The following is a 16,671-nucleotide window of genomic DNA, read 5'->3' as shown; positions in this document are numbered from 1 at the left end:
ACTTCTGGTTTCTTAAGTTGTGGTGTCTTGTCTGAGGCCATTCAACTAAGGATTCTGGTTGTATTTTGAAAAGCAGTCACGGGGGCTGCCTTTGCTTCTCCCATCTCACCTGAGCAGCGTCCCAAGGATCCTTGGAAGATTATTCTGTTCTGAAGCTGTTAATGCCAGCTTCTGTGTTGTAAGTCCCCTTTCTGTTCTCCCCTCCCATGAAGAAAGAAGATGGGAAAACTGCCAAGAGGCAGTGGAGACAGGCTGTTTAGCTCTGCCCTGCTTGCTCCCCCTGCGCTCTCACACAGCTTCCCGTGTAGCCCAGTGTCTGTGCTTGAGCCATAAAACCAGTAGTCGCTAGCTACGCATGGTTGCATCGAGGTAACCACAATGAAATAAAACTTAAAATTCCATTCCTTGGTCACACTCAGCACAGTTCAAGTACTCAGTGGCTAATAGCTACCCTATTGGGCAGGAAAGATAGACCATTTCCAGCAAGTCCTGTTGGACATCATTGACCTGTACACGCAAAATCAGTGATGCCGGGAGTAAGATTAGTAAGTGACTTTGTGGCGCCAGGCAGAGGCACGAGAGACATTTCCAACATCTTTTTTCCACTCCTCTCTGCCTCCAGGGATCTTTTTAATGCTGCATTTGTGTCCTGCTGGTCTGAGCTGAATGAGGACCAGCAGGATGAACTCATCAGAAGCATCGAGTTGGCCCTCACCTCGCAGGACATCGCCGAAGTCACGCAGACCCTCTTAAACTTGGCCGAATTCATGGAACACAGTGACAAGGTGAGGCTTTGCCCCTTTGTCCAGGTGGAGCCCGACAGGAAGCTGGTGGGAGGGGAGAAGCCCTCCCGGCAGCCTCTCCCGTTCACGCCCAGCTTCTGTTTTCTTACGCTCTGGGTTCTGCTCTTCCCTAGGGCCCCCTGCCCTTGAGAGACGACAATGGCATTGTCCTGCTCGGGGAGAGAGCTGCCAAGTGCCGAGCCTACGCCAAAGCACTGCACTACAAAGAACTGGAGTTCCAGAAAGGGCCCACCCCCGCCATCCTCGAGTCTCTCATCAGGTAGGCTCTAACCCCTTTCTAATTGCTGCCTTCCTCTGAAATGACCTCTCTCCCCCCACGGCCTGCCACCAAAGCAGGGTAGTCACGTGGAGGCTCCTGCTCTGCGAATTCTGCCATCGGGTCCCGGCCAGCACGTTTAAATGAGATGCGGTCGCAGGTGGCTCTCCCCACTCTCGGAGCTGTGCCTGGCCTTTCTGTTGACCCTCAGCACACGGGTTCTTGTTGTTTTCCAACCTGTGCTGGCTTGTCCCGGTGACATCAGTCCTGAAGCTGTTCTGAGGCGGCAGCAGCCTAGGAGCAGTAGAGGTTAACGGGTCTGATCGCACTCTCGGTTCGGAGCAGGAAATACTGGTTGCAGTGCCTCGGGGGCCTCTGGGGTTTTATCACCCGAGTCGTTCTCCCTGGTGTTCTGCGAGTCGAACAGGAGAGCGACCTCTGAGATTCAGTGATCTTTTCCTGGCCTTGGCGACAGTCTCTCCTCTCCGAAGTTGGTTTTGCGTCTTCTGGGTATGGAAAAAATAGGTTGTTTAATCAGTTTTCTGCTGTTATGAAATTAGAAGCAGCCTCACATGTTAGCTCCAGCTCCCAGAGAACTGTTTGCTTCCCCTAATGATTATCAGAGAATATTAACTCTGGGATCTAATTATCTTCGTGTAAATGCTAACATGTTTGATTAGTTCACTACAGATAGTTGAGGGGAAATTCACCCAGCTAATAAGTACCCCTTCGAGGCTGAAGCAGTCTGCTGTGTGTGGTGCTTCTTCCGTTTGAGAGACTCATCAAGTAGCCAGCTTCTGTGCCAGCTCTGCTCTTAAGTAAATGCTAAAAGTGTTCCTTTAAACACTTTAAAAAGTGACCAAAATGATAGAAATAGAATCAGGATTTTGTCTAAATAAAGTGAGCTTAGAGAGGCTGTTGATTTCTAAAATGCCACATATTAACAGTTATTAGACATGCTGTCCCTGTGGAGTAGGCTTTCATTCCTAAAGGTACAGCAGATAGGAAAACCTGCATTTCTTCCTCCCGTCCCTGGTGTAGGTGACACCATCTTCCTTGATAATTGATGGAAAATCTGGCAGAGGAATATAATAACGTCAGTGTCCAATAACTAGTTTTGCATGTTAATTTCCTTGCTGGCCTTTTTCAGTTTGACACCGCTCTGAAAGTCCCCTCATCCCGCCCCAGGGCTTCTACCGTATCCGAGACAGTCACAAGAGAATTAATGTGTATACAGGTTTGCAATAGGAAGATACAGTGAGAGCCCTGGAAAGTGTTCAAGGCTGTTAACCATGTAAGCCAATATAACTGAAAATATATACTCAATTTCCTGCAGATTGATCTCGACTTTAAGCACAAACCAGTGGAAGCCTGTGCTCCCAGGCCATGCCAGGGCTCTGAGCCATGTGGTTTTGTCCCAGCCTAATGGAGCTCGGCTTGCAGTCCGGCCTCTTCGCTTGTCTTCCCGTCTTCCTCCATTTGCAGCTTTTCCCACTTGCTTTTGTGAAACTGCTTTTCCTAATAGCGCCATGGCAATGCCCTGCCATCATTGTCACTGCAGACAGTTTTAAGAAACAGCCTTAGACAAGGCTGCTTTTAGAGAATGTGTGCTCAGCACTAGCCCAGTCCTCTGCATGGGCCTCCTGGAAACTCCTCCCCGAGGGGTGTCCATGGTGGGGGGTGGACATATGTCCCCGAGTTTTCACTTGGGTTCCATGTTGGAGGCATCACTCTTCAGTGAGAAATTAAGCTCACAGTGGCCACCAGGAAGCTCACAGCTCAGTCCTGGCCTACCTCTAATAGAATCTTCCCTACTCCTGCTTTCCCTTCACTGTCCACTCTTTTAAAGTTTATTCTAGTACATACATTTGAGTCAACTGCCTCATATTCTCTTTGAAATAATCAGGTTCACAAAAACATCTTTGCAAAGCTATTTCCTACTTTTGGTTTTTGTCTTAAAAAGCTGTGCTATGCTGACAGTTCTGTTCTCTTGCTACTGGATCAATTGTCTGACTGCCTGCCTATTGATGTTTTTGCCTGTCTGCTCCAGGACAAATTAAACCCCACATGTAATCCCCAAACCAGACTAACACTGAGACGGTATGAACTATTCACATCTCCTCAGAGCTTATATATGTCAGTAAGTGTAATCACTTCTTAAGGGAACAGAAGACTAAATGGGTATTGGATTCTCTAAGTATACACATGCATACACACACAGCTGGCTTTTACTTGGTTGGCCTGTAGCTTTGGGATAAGGGCAGGTGGCCTGCTTACTTAGACCATTCAGGCCACTGTTAACAAATTACCATGACCCGGGGGGACTTATACAACAAACACTTCTCACAGTCCTGGGAAGCTGGGAAGTCCAAGGTCAAGGTGCCGGCATGGTTGAGCTGTGGTGAGCAGCCTCTTCCAGGTTGTCCGATGGATGACTGCTCTCTGTGTATTCAGGTGCCGGAAAGCAGAGAACAAGCTCTTTGGGCTCTCTTTAATGAGGGCTCTATCCTCGTGGCCTAATCACCTCCCAAAGCCCCCCCCCACTCCAAATACCATCACGTGGGGATTAGGCTTCAACATAGGAGTTCTGGGGATATAAACATCCGGTCCACTGATTCCTCCCTGTCCCCCCAAAATGCATGTCCTTCTCAAATGCAAAATACATTCATTCCATCACAACCACCCTGAAGTCTTAACCCATCTGGGATCAGCTCGTGTAAATAAGTCTCATGTACATACCATCTAAATCAGGGATAGGGGTGAGGCCCTAGGTACAGTTCCTCCTGAGGCAGAATTTGTCTCCAGCTGCAAACCTCTGAAAACAAGTTACGTACTTCTAGAGTACGCTGCTGGCATGGTAACAGGAGAGACATCCCCATTCCGAAAGAAATGGGGAAGAAGGAGAGGATGACAGATCCCAAGCAAGTCCAAAACCAAGCCAGGCAAACTTCATGAGATCTCCAGGCTTGAGAGTAATCCGTTTTGGCTGGATAGTCTGCCTCTGGGCACACTGGGGGAGTCTACCAGGCCTGTTAAAAGCAAGGCAGTGGTCATCTTTTTTAAAAATAAGCAGGCAGCCCTCATGATCCCTGGATCACTTCGGGATCATTCTTTTCTCCTCTTGAAGAACAGTACGTGTTCACAGCCAAGTAGCTCCGTAGTTGTGTCCTGTAAAATCCACGAAGTTTGAGAGCCTTCCTTCATTCCTTCCTGCCTCTATCCCCTTCTGTTCTGTCTCACGGTTTCCGTGCCAGAGTAGCTGATGCAGTCCACGGTTCACAGCGCACTGACCGCCTTAGCAGAGCCTCGCGTGGCCATATCCCCTGTGTTCTCTTCCAAACACACGTGCTCATTTCTTTTAGTACAGGTTGGCTGAACATTTCCCAGCTCTTCACGTTCCGGCTCCTTGTTGCTTAATCTGCATTCACGTCGTTTCCCTCCTCTCGTTTTACTCCAAGCCGCCCCTCTGCACTTTGCTGAGCAGTCTCCTCGGCGAACACCCAGTGGCACTGCTCACAAGCTCTGCCTTCCTCAGGGCACTGGGACACGAGCACCATCAGATCGTCTGCCAGTCCACAACAGGAGGTTCCGTGTCTCTGTTATCCGCTCACCGTTCCTCATTCCTGTCTGAGAACTCATCGGAGTGGCCTTTACCAATACTTAACCCGTGCCCCTACTGCCCTTCTGTCCACGGTCACGTGGGTGCTCTCTCAAAAGACAGAAGCTCTCTCTCTAGCTCTCCTTGTCTTTCTGGGCTCTCCCCGCCTCTGCCCGTCACCTTGTGCCAGAGCCACTCCACACCGTTAGGCGCGTCCGGTGCAGCAGCGCCCCGGCTCTCAGCACCAGTTCCTGCGTCAGTCCGCTGGGGCCGCTCTTACAAAAAGCCGCAGACCGGGGGGCTTCGGCGTTCATTTCTCACAGTGCCGGGGGCTGGACGGTCCACGGTCAGGGTCCAGCACGTTGGGTGCTGGTGAGCATCGCTTCCAGATTGCCACACGGCCACCCTCTCCTTGTGTCCTCACGTGATGGAAAGCAGAGCACAGCTGTCTGTCGGGGGGAGGCCTTTCATCAGGGCCGCGGTTCCATCCGTGAGCCACTCCCCCCGCATGACCCAGTCACCTCCTGAAGGCCCTGCTTCCAAATACTGTCACATTGCGGATTGGCCTCGACAGAGGAATTTGAGGGGGATATACACATCCGGTCCATTGTACTTGCCTTTCTTTCTCGCTGTAAGAAGAAGAAAAGGTCTCATCAAAGCTGGTGCTTTCACGGCCCAGCCCCTGACGAGTAATCCCATTTTTTTTTTTAAAGATGTTATTTATTTATTTGACAGGGAGAGAGATAACAAGTAGGCAGAGAGGCAGGCAGAGAGAGGGGAGGAAGCAGGCTCCCCACGGAGCAGAGAGCCCAACGTGGGGCTCGATCCCAGAACCCCAAGATCATGACCCAAGCCCAAGGCAGAGGCTTTAACCCATTGAGCCACCCAGGCGCCCAAGTAATCCCATTTTTAAAAAAAGTTCTGATTGAGACAGCAGAATGAAAATGAAGAACGGTGGCCAGTGCTTGCGAGGTCGACATTCTGCTCTCATACCGCCTTCTCTCTTACATCGTAGAGGATGCAACAAAACGTTCTTTACTTCCAGGGATGACACGGAGCTCTCCTTTGGTTCCTGGTGGTTCTGTCCTCCTTAAGGTCAGAGACTATACTGACCTCGTCTCTGAACCCTCGGTGCTGACCTCAGCTGCTCCAGAAGGGTACTAGAGAAGCAGTGGTTCCGTTCCGAACGCGCGCTGTAGGTTGCATGGCTGGCACGTCCTGTTCTCTAACAACTACTCTCCCCTTCCCCTCGGCCGCATTCTCTACAGGTTTTCCCAGAGGGGTGAAGGGAGCCACAGATGCCAACGTCAAGCCTCAGTTTTTTGTAGGGCGGTTGTTTGTTTTATGCCAACATTTTTTCCCCCAACATTAACCTCGTCACGGGAAGTTCATCCTCTGTTTACTCAGTTGTGTGTATGTAAAAATGTGAGTAAGTTTCCGCAGCTATAGGTTTTGATTAGTAAAGTTTAGATGCCCCCACTTTTATTGAGGAATAATAAACACATATAATTGTATATATTTAGAATGTACAACTTGCTGCCTCAATAGACATTATGGAATGACTGTCAAGCTCAAGATCATTAACATGTCCATCACCTCACATTGTTAACCCTCGTGTGTGTGCGATGAGAACACTTAAGACCTACTCTCAGCAGCTTTCAAATACACGACACTGTCCTCTGACGGGTCACTGTGCTGTATATTAGATCCTCAGAACCTACTTGTCTTACAGCTGGACGTCTGTGCCCTTCAACCCCTGTCTCCGCATCTCCCCATCTCTCTGCATCCGCTGGCAACCATGGTTCTGTTCTGTTTCTATGAAATCAGATGGTAGTTTGTTTTGCTTTGTTTTAATGATTTTACATGTAAGTGATACCATACAATATTTTTCTTCTTATTATTTTACTTAGTGTAATGCCCTCAGATTTGTCCATGTCATCAACAACAGCAGCATTTCCTTTTTTTATGGCTAAATAATGTTCCTTTTTGTATGTGTGACATTTTCTTTATCCACTCATCTGTCAGTGGACACGTGGGTTGTTCCATGCCTTGGCTATCGTGAATAATGATGCAGTGAACATGGGAGTGCAGATAACTCTTCGAGATACTGGTATCTTTTCCTTTGGATGTATACCTAGAAGTGGAATTGCTGGATCATATGGGCGTTTTACTTCTAATTTCTTGAAGAACCACCAGACTTTTCCATAGTGGCTGTACCCATCTGCATTCCTACCACCAACGACAACAGTTCTCTGTTCTCCACATCCTCACCAACACTTGCTGCCTCTTGCCTTTTTGACAACAGCCATTTTACAAGGTGTGAGAAGATAGTCTCATTGGGTGGTTTTGATTTGCCTGTCCCTGAAGATGAGTGATGCTGATGATGTTTTCATGTGTCTAGTGGCCATTCCAAGAATGTCTTTTTTGGAAAAGTGTCTATTCAGGTCCTTTGCCCATTTTTTAATAGGACTATTTACTTTTTTGCTATTGAGTTGTATGAATCCTTTATATATTTTGAATGTTTGCTCCTTACGAGGGGTCATAGCAAATCTTTTCTCCCATTCTGTAAGTCACCTTTTCTGGATACTGTTTGCTGTGCAGAAACTTTCTAGTTTGAGGCGGTCCCACTTGTTTATTGTAGCCTTTGGTGCCTGGAGTTTCAGGTGCTTTTTAGTTGGGGTTAGAGGAGATGAGAGCGGGAGAGAGAAAGAGAGAATTTAGCTACTTCTGCCAGAGGCGTTTGTGCCTTTTTTTCCTGTTTCTCTTAACCCCCTGATCTTTTCATCCCCCCTTTCTAGGCAGTATTATGCTGGCCTCCAGGCATCTAAGACTCCCCTCCTGCTTCAGGAAGTTTCTGTGTGAATGCCTGTCCTGTGGGATGCCCTGCTTCAGTGCACTTCTTTTCTGCTCACTCTTTTCCTTTGAAAATCCCCGAGTTCTTGTTTTTAAGGTTAAATAGGTTCCCAGCAATCCAGGGACTGTAAGTACAATGGGAAACACTGAGTAAGAATAATGGCTCGCCTCACACTGACTGGGTCAAGGGGAATGGGCTTTTTGTCGAGGAAAAAATGACTTCCTAACAGTCAAAATTATTTGGCATCTATTATGGCTAAAGATATGCTGCCTTTCTATGTGTTAGTTTGCTCAACTAGAGAAAAAGAGTGTGGGTTTGCGGAGTGTTTTGAAGCCGAGTGGTGGCACTGGGCTCCGTTGGGCTTAGGCGGGTAGGCTAGGTCTGACCTCTCCCAGGGGCTGCTGCCCCCCCCCCACCTTTTCAGTCTTTGGCTTCTGCCTCCTCTCTTGGTTTCCCTGAAGATTGCAACCAAATCCAAGTCTCTTTCTCACTGCTCACCTTCTGTTTTTCCACAAAGCTTTTACATTGCTCTAAATGATAATGGCAATAATTTAAAAACCAACAGGTTTCAAAAGAATTTATTGTAGAAGAAAAAAGAAACTTCAGATGTTTATAATATACTACAGTATTTTATTTTTTCAAAGCAAAATACATATATACAGCATGAATTATTAACCATAGTGTCATCTACCTTCATTTTGCAGCCACTTTTTATAGACAAGTTAGAAGAGAAAGCTCTTTGAGCCCTTTTCTTATAAAGTAAAAAATAAAAATAGATATATCTGCATTGACTGAACATTTTAAGGCAGTTTGTACAAGTGTCCACAAGGGACTTCTCCCCACCTCTTGCTGAAACTCCCCAGCTGCGACTAGACCCGCTTCTGCCTTTCAACACCGCACCCCGATAGTGGCAGAGTAGGGAGGGCCAGAGCCCCCCCGACCAGGCCCAGGCCCCAGAGATCCCTCTGAACAGGTCCAGCCTGGCTCAGCCCACCACCCGCAGAAAAAAAGTTTTTGTCTTTAAAAAAATGTGTGGACTGAGGGTAATTTCATTGAATTTGAAAAATCAGAACTCTCCACCATTCTCTTTCATACCTTTCTCTAACACCCAAGACCTCTCCTTGAGGATCGAAATCACAGGGTTCTTCTCAGGTGAGGGATCTGTTTCCTGCCCTCACATAACCTAGGCCTTCAACTGAATGGGTAAAGTGATGTCATCATTGCTTTTCTTTCACAGAAGAATCAAGTGGAAAGGAAAAGTTTTTAGTGAATCTGTCAGGGATCCCAGGCAGAGAAAGCCCCCTTGGGCCAGCGCCCTGAGAAGTATGTGTGATAACCGACTGTGTTAAAATAATTCATCCCATTCGGTAACCCCCTTGTACTTAAATGTGATTGTGCCCCTCAGATCCTGACCCTCTCATCGGTGATTGTAGGCCAGTTTCCATCCCTACCTTTCTCTCCCCGCTTCCTGCCTTTCCCCGCCCTCAGCCCGCCTCCGTGAGTCCCCATTTTCCCAGGCCTGCCCCACCGCAGGCCTCCACTTAGGGCTGGAAGTCTTCTGGGCGGATCTTCATCTCCACCCGTCTGAGGGAGTAGCTAGACCCGTGCCAGCCGTACCAGGTGATGCCGTCCAGGTGCTTTTTGTGCTCCCCGAGGCGGTAGTACACTCCGTTGAGGTTGGAGTCCGTGCAGCAGTTGTACCAGTAGCCACCTGGCAGGAGAAGCAGACCAGGGCTGTGATGCCGAGTGCACCCTGCTTGCAAATCGCTCACAGACCAGACAGCAGGATTTGGGAAGCTGCTTTTGGAACAGTGGCTAAGCAGTTGGAGCCAGTGTCCCCAACACAGCCAGAATGCCAGCGCTGGGGCTCTAAATCTGTTCTTCTCACTTGGGAGTGCCGCCCCCCCCCCATCTCACCTTTGCGGAGCTGTGCGCACTTATCTAAGCAGTTGTCATTGTCCTTGTCCTTGGTGCTGAAGGCTGTGTTGTTGTGGTAGATGAGCGCGTCGTTCCCTGCGTTGCCGCTGTAGTTTCCCAGGAAGAGGCGGTAGCTGTTGAGCTCATTGCCCAGGGCGAAGCGGCTGTACTCCGCGTAGCGCATGCTGCCCTCCCAGTCCTGTCAGGGGGCACGCAGAGCCTTCATGGGAGCTGCAGCGGGCTCTCGTTTTGTCCCCTCCTGCCATGCTGTCCTCTCTCCACTCGCAGCCATGCACCCGGTTCTTGCTGCGGGCCTAGCACGGCTTTCCCACGTTTGCCTTGAGTTGACCCCACTAAGGTAGGAGTTGGAGAACAAGGGTCCTGGACCACGCATCTCCCTGAGTCCCCAGCTGGCCTTGATTGGCCTCTCAGTGGCCCTTCCCGCCCCAGCCTGGAAGGTGTGGGTGTGTGTGTGGCCGCATCCCCCTCGGAGGTGTGGTAGAGGGGCTCGAGAAGGGAGCAGTGCTCCGAGGCCTCTCACGGCCCTCGGAGTTTGCACGCAGGGGAGCTCGTGCCCCAGGCCGGAGCGGGGGCCCGCTACTCAGCCCCCTCGACTGTGGATCCCTCTGCTCTGACCCGAGTCTAGCCTCTTCTTAAACAATCTACAGCCTTGCTTTTGTGGAAAACAAACAAAAAGAAAAAAGAAAGAAAGAAAAAAACCTCTTTTCTCTCAACTGTACTGCAACCTGCAGGAAAACCATCATAATAAATACAGGAGCCTCTAGCGAGCCAGAGTGGGAAGGGGGCATCCCCAGAGTTGTGCATGGTTGTGTGTGGCAGCCTGCTCTGGTCCGAGGCCTTGTGCTCACCTCCATCTCCACGCGTAGCCGGGTCGGCCGTCGGGACAGCCGGTGGATGTGGTCGTTCCCCAGCCAGAAGTCCCCACGGATGTTGCCAAAGCCCTGCTTGTACTGCCGCCAGTCCCGGTAGAAGGAGACGAGGCCGCTCTTCCGTCTCTGAATGGTGGTCCAGCCACCGCCGGACGTCTCCATGTCACAGTACACCTGTGGCAGAGAGGATGCTCTGGTTGGGGACCCACGGAGGCTGGTGGAGGGGTGTGAGGGCGGCAGGCCGCACCCCCTTCCTCCCATTTCCACAGAGCCTGTGCATGTGCACACATCCGTAATCATGCTGGCTCACTACAGCCGCCGTCCAGCCGTGTTGACCAGCAGGAGCGGGATGGTGGGGAACAATTGTCAAAACTGAGGATGGGGGCAAGTGCACATGTTGTTGGAGGAGAAGAAAATCCACGGATGCTTGCCGTGTTCTCTCTTTTCTCCTTCCCCAAAGAATAACTGCTCTGGGTGGTGGCAAGAAAGGTCAGCTGCTTGGGTGGAAGTTATAGAATTATCTAATCTGTGTTAGAAGATTGGGTGTTTGGTTGATAATGACTTGAAGGGGCAAAACAGATGCCTAGGGGTTCCCAGGCACAAATTGAACGTGTGGCTAGCTCTCTGCTATTTGGTATGTTTGATTCTCTGTCTTGAGTTTCCCTTTGCTTTGACGGTGATGAGCCTGTGGCCCCCAGCCCTTCTAGGGGGCAGAGGACAGATGGCAACAGCTGGGCAGTGGGCTCTGCTGACCTCACCTCCAGCTCGGGGCTGCCCAGAAAGTCGTCGGGAGGCAGCTTGTACACTCCAGAGATGCGGTAGTTCTTCTGGTAGAGGGATGAGCAGTCGTAGATGGCATCTACAACAGGAGCAAATCACAGAGCTGAGCATCCAAAGCCAGAGGTCCCACGGCAGGTGGGCGTTCAGGCTGCATCTCAATTGAAAGTTTCAAAACTGAGACTTCATTTCTACCATGACATTCACATGAGTGTGCATTACAAGGCCGTGTCTGGATTTTGGAGAGGTGTGGGAATTGGAAGACCAAAAGGGGGGTGTATTTTGGCTTTAGCGGTTGGGGGGCTGAGGAATGGGGAAGCCCTTCACCAGAATAGCATCAGTGGAACAATCAAACAGGTGCTTTTAGGTTAACTCTGAAATCGATTATCCTGCGGAAGTTCTAGCCCGTGAATTCTGGCAACATTCCAGTGAGTGAGGGCTACATAACAGATGCTCCTGTTTAATAAATTCAGCTTCTGGGACAGCCAGCCTCTCTCCCCATATAAGTCATGAGTATCTCATCGGGTTGTTTTGTGTGATAGGGATGGTTTTTCAGAAGTAATGGCTGTTCTTACCTGTGAGAATTCGCTATTTTTATCTAGATTGCCTAACTAGGACCCTAATGAAGGGAGATAGATTTCACATCTTATTTCCCCCCCTTCATCTAACACTGCTCAATTCTCAAATGGAAATGCAAACACCCTGAGGAACACTTGCAGGCCCTCTCCTAGCGGCATTATTAAAACAAGCGAACAAGAGCATTGAGCAGGCTGGTTTTCACTCAGGTTGATTGAAATGCTTCCTTGGCTGCCCAGGGGCTACTGCTTTATGCCTGCTTGTCTCCATGTTGCAAATCTCAAAGAGCACCATGGAAGAAACCACCTTTTCTGAGAGCACTCAAAGACAGGAACTCGTGCTATCCGGGAGAGGTTTCCCACCCTCTGGGTCTGGGGTTCTTTCCTTGGCGGTCCCCTGCACTGGGCCTTCAAGAAGAGCACAGCAATGGCAGCAGTTCCGCCAAGAACCATCCCAAGCAGAGTGTGTTGCGGCGGGGGATGGGAAGGCGCATGTCTTTGCCACCAATCCCTTCATTTTCTATAATAATGAAAGCATCAACTTACTGCTTTCTCGCTGGCCTACCTGCTAACACAGTATGAAGGTGACCCAGCACCTGGTAATAGAGAAGACAAATGAGGAACGGTGTCCTGGGCAAGCAGAGGAAGAAGCACAGCGGGAGAGCTGCCTTTGTTTGACCCCCAAGAAACTCCCTGCTGGGAGTAGATGCCGACTGGAAGAGCTGGGGGTGGCCCGGGCAGGTTCCCGGCTGGCCTGCTCTCCCTCGGGTGTGGTTTCATCTCACAGGCCAGATCAGGACCCACCTGTCTGGAAAATGTGCTGAGGATACCTTTCTATTCTAGTCCCACACTGAGGGGCAGGAAGTACATGCTTAGTTAGAAAGCGATTTACACATGGTGGTTTTTTGATTAATAATGGGATGTCGAAGCTTAATTTCCTGTTGACCCCTCCTTTTTTTTTTTCATCTGAACTGAGAGCAATCAGTGACATTCAGTCTGTTGTCTCTTAACTGGTTTATGATGTGACCAAAAGCTCTTGTATCAGCAGTAAGTGACAGAGCTGTAGGATATCTCCTTACAAGTAATAATTTCCCGATGATTCCAGGAACCTAGGTCTCTTCTCTCTGAATAGTAAATTGACCTTGGCCAGTCTGAGCCAATCTGACTAGAAACTGAAAATTATTTTAGAAAACGTTAAATGTGTCTTATTTGGGGGGCCACTGAAAATCCAGATCTCAGCATTGCATTTTCTTATTTCCTATAATGGGAAAATTGTATTTGAGATCACGGGAAGAAGTAAAAATCTCAGAAGCAAGGAATCTCAAGGAGCCTGTTCTTTCCGGAACACAAAGGAATTCTTCATCTGGCTCTAGGCAGCATCTGTACCTCATTCTGAGCCAGTGGGAAGAGTCAGGTTTGCAAAGAAGACACAGAATCCATTAATGCCCGTACCACTAAATCTTAGGGCATGACAGAACTGTGTTTGGCAAAACTTAGCTTCTAGAGCAACAGATGTTACAGTTTTGGTGTTCATTCCTGCTTCCTTGGGACTGTCAGCTCTGGCTAAGGAAGTAGACCTGTGAGGGAGACTTGAACCATGTTTCCAAGACCTGTGATGTGACTGGGCAAACCACGTTGTGTCTCTGCTCTCTGGGATGTTAATTCCTACCATTCATAGGCTGAAACATGTTGTGAATAAAGAGATGGTGTAGACACTGGGTAAATTTATAGAAATGTACAGAACATGAGAGCCGGTGGCACATACCCAGGAAAATATACCCCAAAGAACCCTCAGTCATCGATCTGATGGCCAGGATTGTAGAAACCATGCTACAGACAGAGACGCTCAGCCATTCGAGCAAGAAGGTGATGAGCAGCATGAGAACGTGTTCTCCTTACCTGCCGAGGTCTGGGTGAGAGTCTGGGCTGCCTGCAGCTGCATGATGTCGATCTGGTTGTTCATTTCCGAGTACTTGCTCTCGGCGTCCGTGAGCCGCGACTCCATGCGCTTGGTGCTGCTCTCCAGCTCCATCACCTGCATGACCACGCTGACCCAGTCCCTCTCCTGCTTCTGGCTCAGGTCACTCAGCAGGCTGCTTAGGTTGGCCATCTGGGCCCTGAGCTCCTTGGCCTCCTCACAGCAGGCGGCCACTTTGAGCTGCGCAGGGGTCTTGCGTTTCGGGGGCTTCTGCGGCCACACTGGGTGGCTGACAAAGGCCGTGATGAAAATGCAGAGCCAGGTCACCGCCGAGAGAGTCTTTTTCAGCATCTTTCCTGGGCCTGGGTGAGGAAGGCTCTTCCTTCTGGGGATCTGGAAATGCCCAGCTGAGGTCTGCAAAAGCCGGAGCAAATGACGAGTTGGCACTTTCTGGGTGGGCTCCCCGCGTTCTTGCTTTCTCTTCCTGGGCTCTTGCGGAGCCTTTCTCAAAGCTTGAGTTTGAAAGTTCAGGTTAATTGGGCTCCCTATACCTTTCCTTCCTTTCCCTGAATGCCCTACAGCCTCAGCATCTTAAATAATATCTGCTGCCTGCACCTCCGCCCCCACTGTGGCCTGCGTGGGGCTTTAGCCCCTCCCAGCTCATCTGGGAGGGTCAGGTGCCTGTTGGGTGAAGTCAGCGTAAACTTAGGCCAGAGGGGAGGAGGGAGACAGGGCCGCGGCTTTCTTTCCTTGCCTGCGTAGTCTCTGGGCTGAGACAAGAGGACTATGAATTTGTGTGTTTCCAATTTCGGCTATTAGATTATGCCCCTGCCAGCCACTGGCTCAGCTCTATCAGCAAGCCGGGCAGGGTCAGAAGAATTTCCAAATTCCATTCTGAAGGTTACATAACCGTGGGGTGAGTCTAAGGTAGGCAGAGAAGTTGGGACTAAGGCTCCCCGCTCGCCCAGGGAGGCCTGTAAATGTCATCCACGCCGTTTATACGAGCATCTGGTATACGTTGGCATCCTGCTGAGCGAGCTTTTAACAAGGCTGGTTATTCCTTTCTCTGATCATCATTCAGTATTTTACAAAACCCTTATTCCACCCAAATCTAACATTGTGTCCCATTTGAAAATCTCTAACTTAGAAGAGCTCTAGAAATAGGATAATCGTCTCAGGAAGCAGAAAAAGACTTTGTAGTTTATATCCACAGGATTTGCTCAGTCGTCTTTCTTTGCACGTACTTTCTCCCATCAGCAGTGGGCCAGCATTAGCTTCTCACTCTTGGCATTTGACAAGGAGATGCCAGAGAGGACAGCAGGGACAGAAACTCAGGAGTGACGGACATGGCTCTGGGATGGTGCTGCACGCTTGCATCTGTGGGCACAACAGAGAACAGGCCCATCCTTGGCCTTTTTCAAAACTTGGAACGGACATTAAATCATAGGGAAAGGAATCCCCATCGCATAATAAATCAATATCTCTAGTGTCGTTTCCCCCGTCCTGTGTAATACAGTCTGCAGATCTGAAGCTGTTCTCTCTGTGTGATCTATATCCCTGAAAGTAGGGTTACTGTCATGTCTCATGTACTGTGTTTGAAGGGCAATACTCCTTTGAAAACAAATGGGAAGAACCTGGGATTTCAGCAAACCTTAAATACTTAACATGAGCTTTTCACGGAGAATGTCTACAGAGGTCCCTCCATCCTTAGACGGTAGCGAACTCTGTCTTTGGAACACACTCTTGCTGTTTCTGTGTTAACAGAGCCACTGAGGCAGTCCTCGTACTGTTGCCATCCGGTGTGGGGCCTTCACACACGAGCCTGGCACCTGACAACCAACCAGCCCTCCCTTCCCTGCCATGATTCCCCCAGAGTCCTTTTCCAGTTGGGACTTCTGGCTCCCCGGGAAGCTAGAGTTACCAAACAGTTTGTTCCTCTCTAAATGAAAAAGCGGGAGTGGCTCGGGTAGATCAGGGTTTGTTTTCCCCCCTCCCTAGTCTCCTTGCCCACTGAGGGGTGAGGATTTGGCTGGCCCCTCTAGCAACCTGTCATCCCCTGCCCAGCATCGGCCACCAGTCCCCACTCTGTTTGCGCAAATACCCAGCCCAGCCCAGCTGGGCACTACGCTGTGCCCCGTAGCGTTCACTAACATGAACCCGGCCCCAGCTGTCAGCATCCGACGGCCCGGGGAACCCCGTGAGGCTCTTCGAGCCCACGCTAAGCTCGTGCCCCAGGACCCACAAAGCCACGTGGAGTGTCACGTGTGACCCTGCCATCTCAGCACTGCACAGCAACACATAGGACAGAGTACCAGGGCCTCATGGATCCCCAGCCAGCTTTTTGTTTGTCCTTCCCAGTGGCCGTTTACCCCGGCCCAAACAGGAAACTGTTATGAATAAATTTTCATATTCGGGCAGAAAGTGAATCAGTCATTTGTGGAGCAATCCGTTCTAGAGGTTCATAAGTTTGGATCAGAAGCATCTAGCTGTTAGCATGAATGCCTGCTCTCTGACATGTATTTTCTGAAAACCAATTTCTAACATGAGGTATAAGTTGGCACAGAGGCTTTCCTTATTTGAAGATTTTCTTACATCACCTAAGCTGCCCAAATGTCAGTAAAGCCTGCCCAGATTTTTAAAAATTAGCAAATTAAGAGTGTTCCCCATGCCAGATTATTAGCTCTCCAAACATCCACAACCCTGTGATGTCCTAGATTCTGAATTTCTGAAAGAAGGAAAAAGTAAACCCTTGTTTGAGTACAGCTAAGCCAGTAGAAAAAACCAGGAAGGATGTGGCAGACTAGACCGGTTTTCCTTCTCCAAAAGGCTTTTTTACTCCCTTCTGTGCCCTTCAGCGAATAAAGTGACCATAAAAATGGGAATTAACTGAGAAAAATCTGGAAAGCAAGGGGTTGGACACCTTGCAGTTTTTCCCTTTCTCTATTTTGCTGGTGGTGAAAGAGGGTTAGCTTGGTGTTCCTGGGAAAGATGTTTATGAAAACAAACTTATATTCTAAATGAGAAAAGCCAGTGAGCTTTCACTCAGCCTGGAAGTTCTCAAAGACTTCACAGTCTGGGCTGTG

The 16,671-nt window shown here is 49.5% G+C and overlaps 2 protein-coding genes across 3 annotated transcripts in view; one reads left to right on the top strand and one right to left on the bottom strand.

The window, feature by feature from the left end:
* MTOR (mechanistic target of rapamycin kinase) overlaps positions 1 to 16,671 on the top strand; it is a 126,044-nt gene that overhangs the window by 54,689 nt on the left and 54,684 nt on the right. For both annotated transcript variants that reach the window (XM_059138326.1, XM_059138325.1), the window contains exons 27-28: positions 623 to 785; positions 917 to 1,062. In XM_059138326.1, the coding sequence (XP_058994309.1) occupies positions 623 to 785; positions 917 to 1,062 (309 nt within the window). The remainder of the gene's footprint in view (positions 1 to 622; positions 786 to 916; positions 1,063 to 16,671) is intronic.
* Positions 8,098 to 14,333, bottom strand: ANGPTL7 (angiopoietin like 7). Its single transcript, XM_059138328.1, has 5 exons — positions 13,570 to 14,333; positions 11,077 to 11,177; positions 10,298 to 10,492; positions 9,429 to 9,627; positions 8,098 to 9,222 (listed from the first exon to the last, which is right to left on the bottom strand). Exons 1-5 carry the CDS (start codon positions 13,937 to 13,939, stop codon positions 9,053 to 9,055), a joined length of 1,035 nt encoding a protein of 344 aa, XP_058994311.1. The 5' UTR covers positions 13,940 to 14,333; the 3' UTR covers positions 8,098 to 9,052.

The sequence above is a fragment of the Mustela lutreola genome, chromosome 10, assembly GCF_030435805.1.
Source record: "Mustela lutreola isolate mMusLut2 chromosome 10, mMusLut2.pri, whole genome shotgun sequence".
Lineage (NCBI taxonomy): Eukaryota > Metazoa > Chordata > Mammalia > Carnivora > Mustelidae > Mustela > Mustela lutreola.
This window is presented reverse-complemented; position numbering and strand designations above follow the sequence as displayed.

Excerpts from the sequence above, each read along its gene's own strand:
- ANGPTL7 (XM_059138328.1), bottom strand. The coding sequence starts at position 13,939 with ATGCTGAAAAAGACTCTCTCGGCGGTGACCTGGCTCTGCATTTTCATC. Across the intron at positions 11,178-13,569 it reads TCTCACCCAGACCTCGGCAG|ATGCCATCTACGACTGCTCA; the intron begins GTAAGGAGAACA and ends CTCCTGTTGTAG. Across the intron at positions 9,223-9,428 it reads GTGCGCACAGCTCCGCAAAG|GTGGCTACTGGTACAACTGC; the intron begins GTGAGATGGGGG and ends TTCTCCTGCCAG.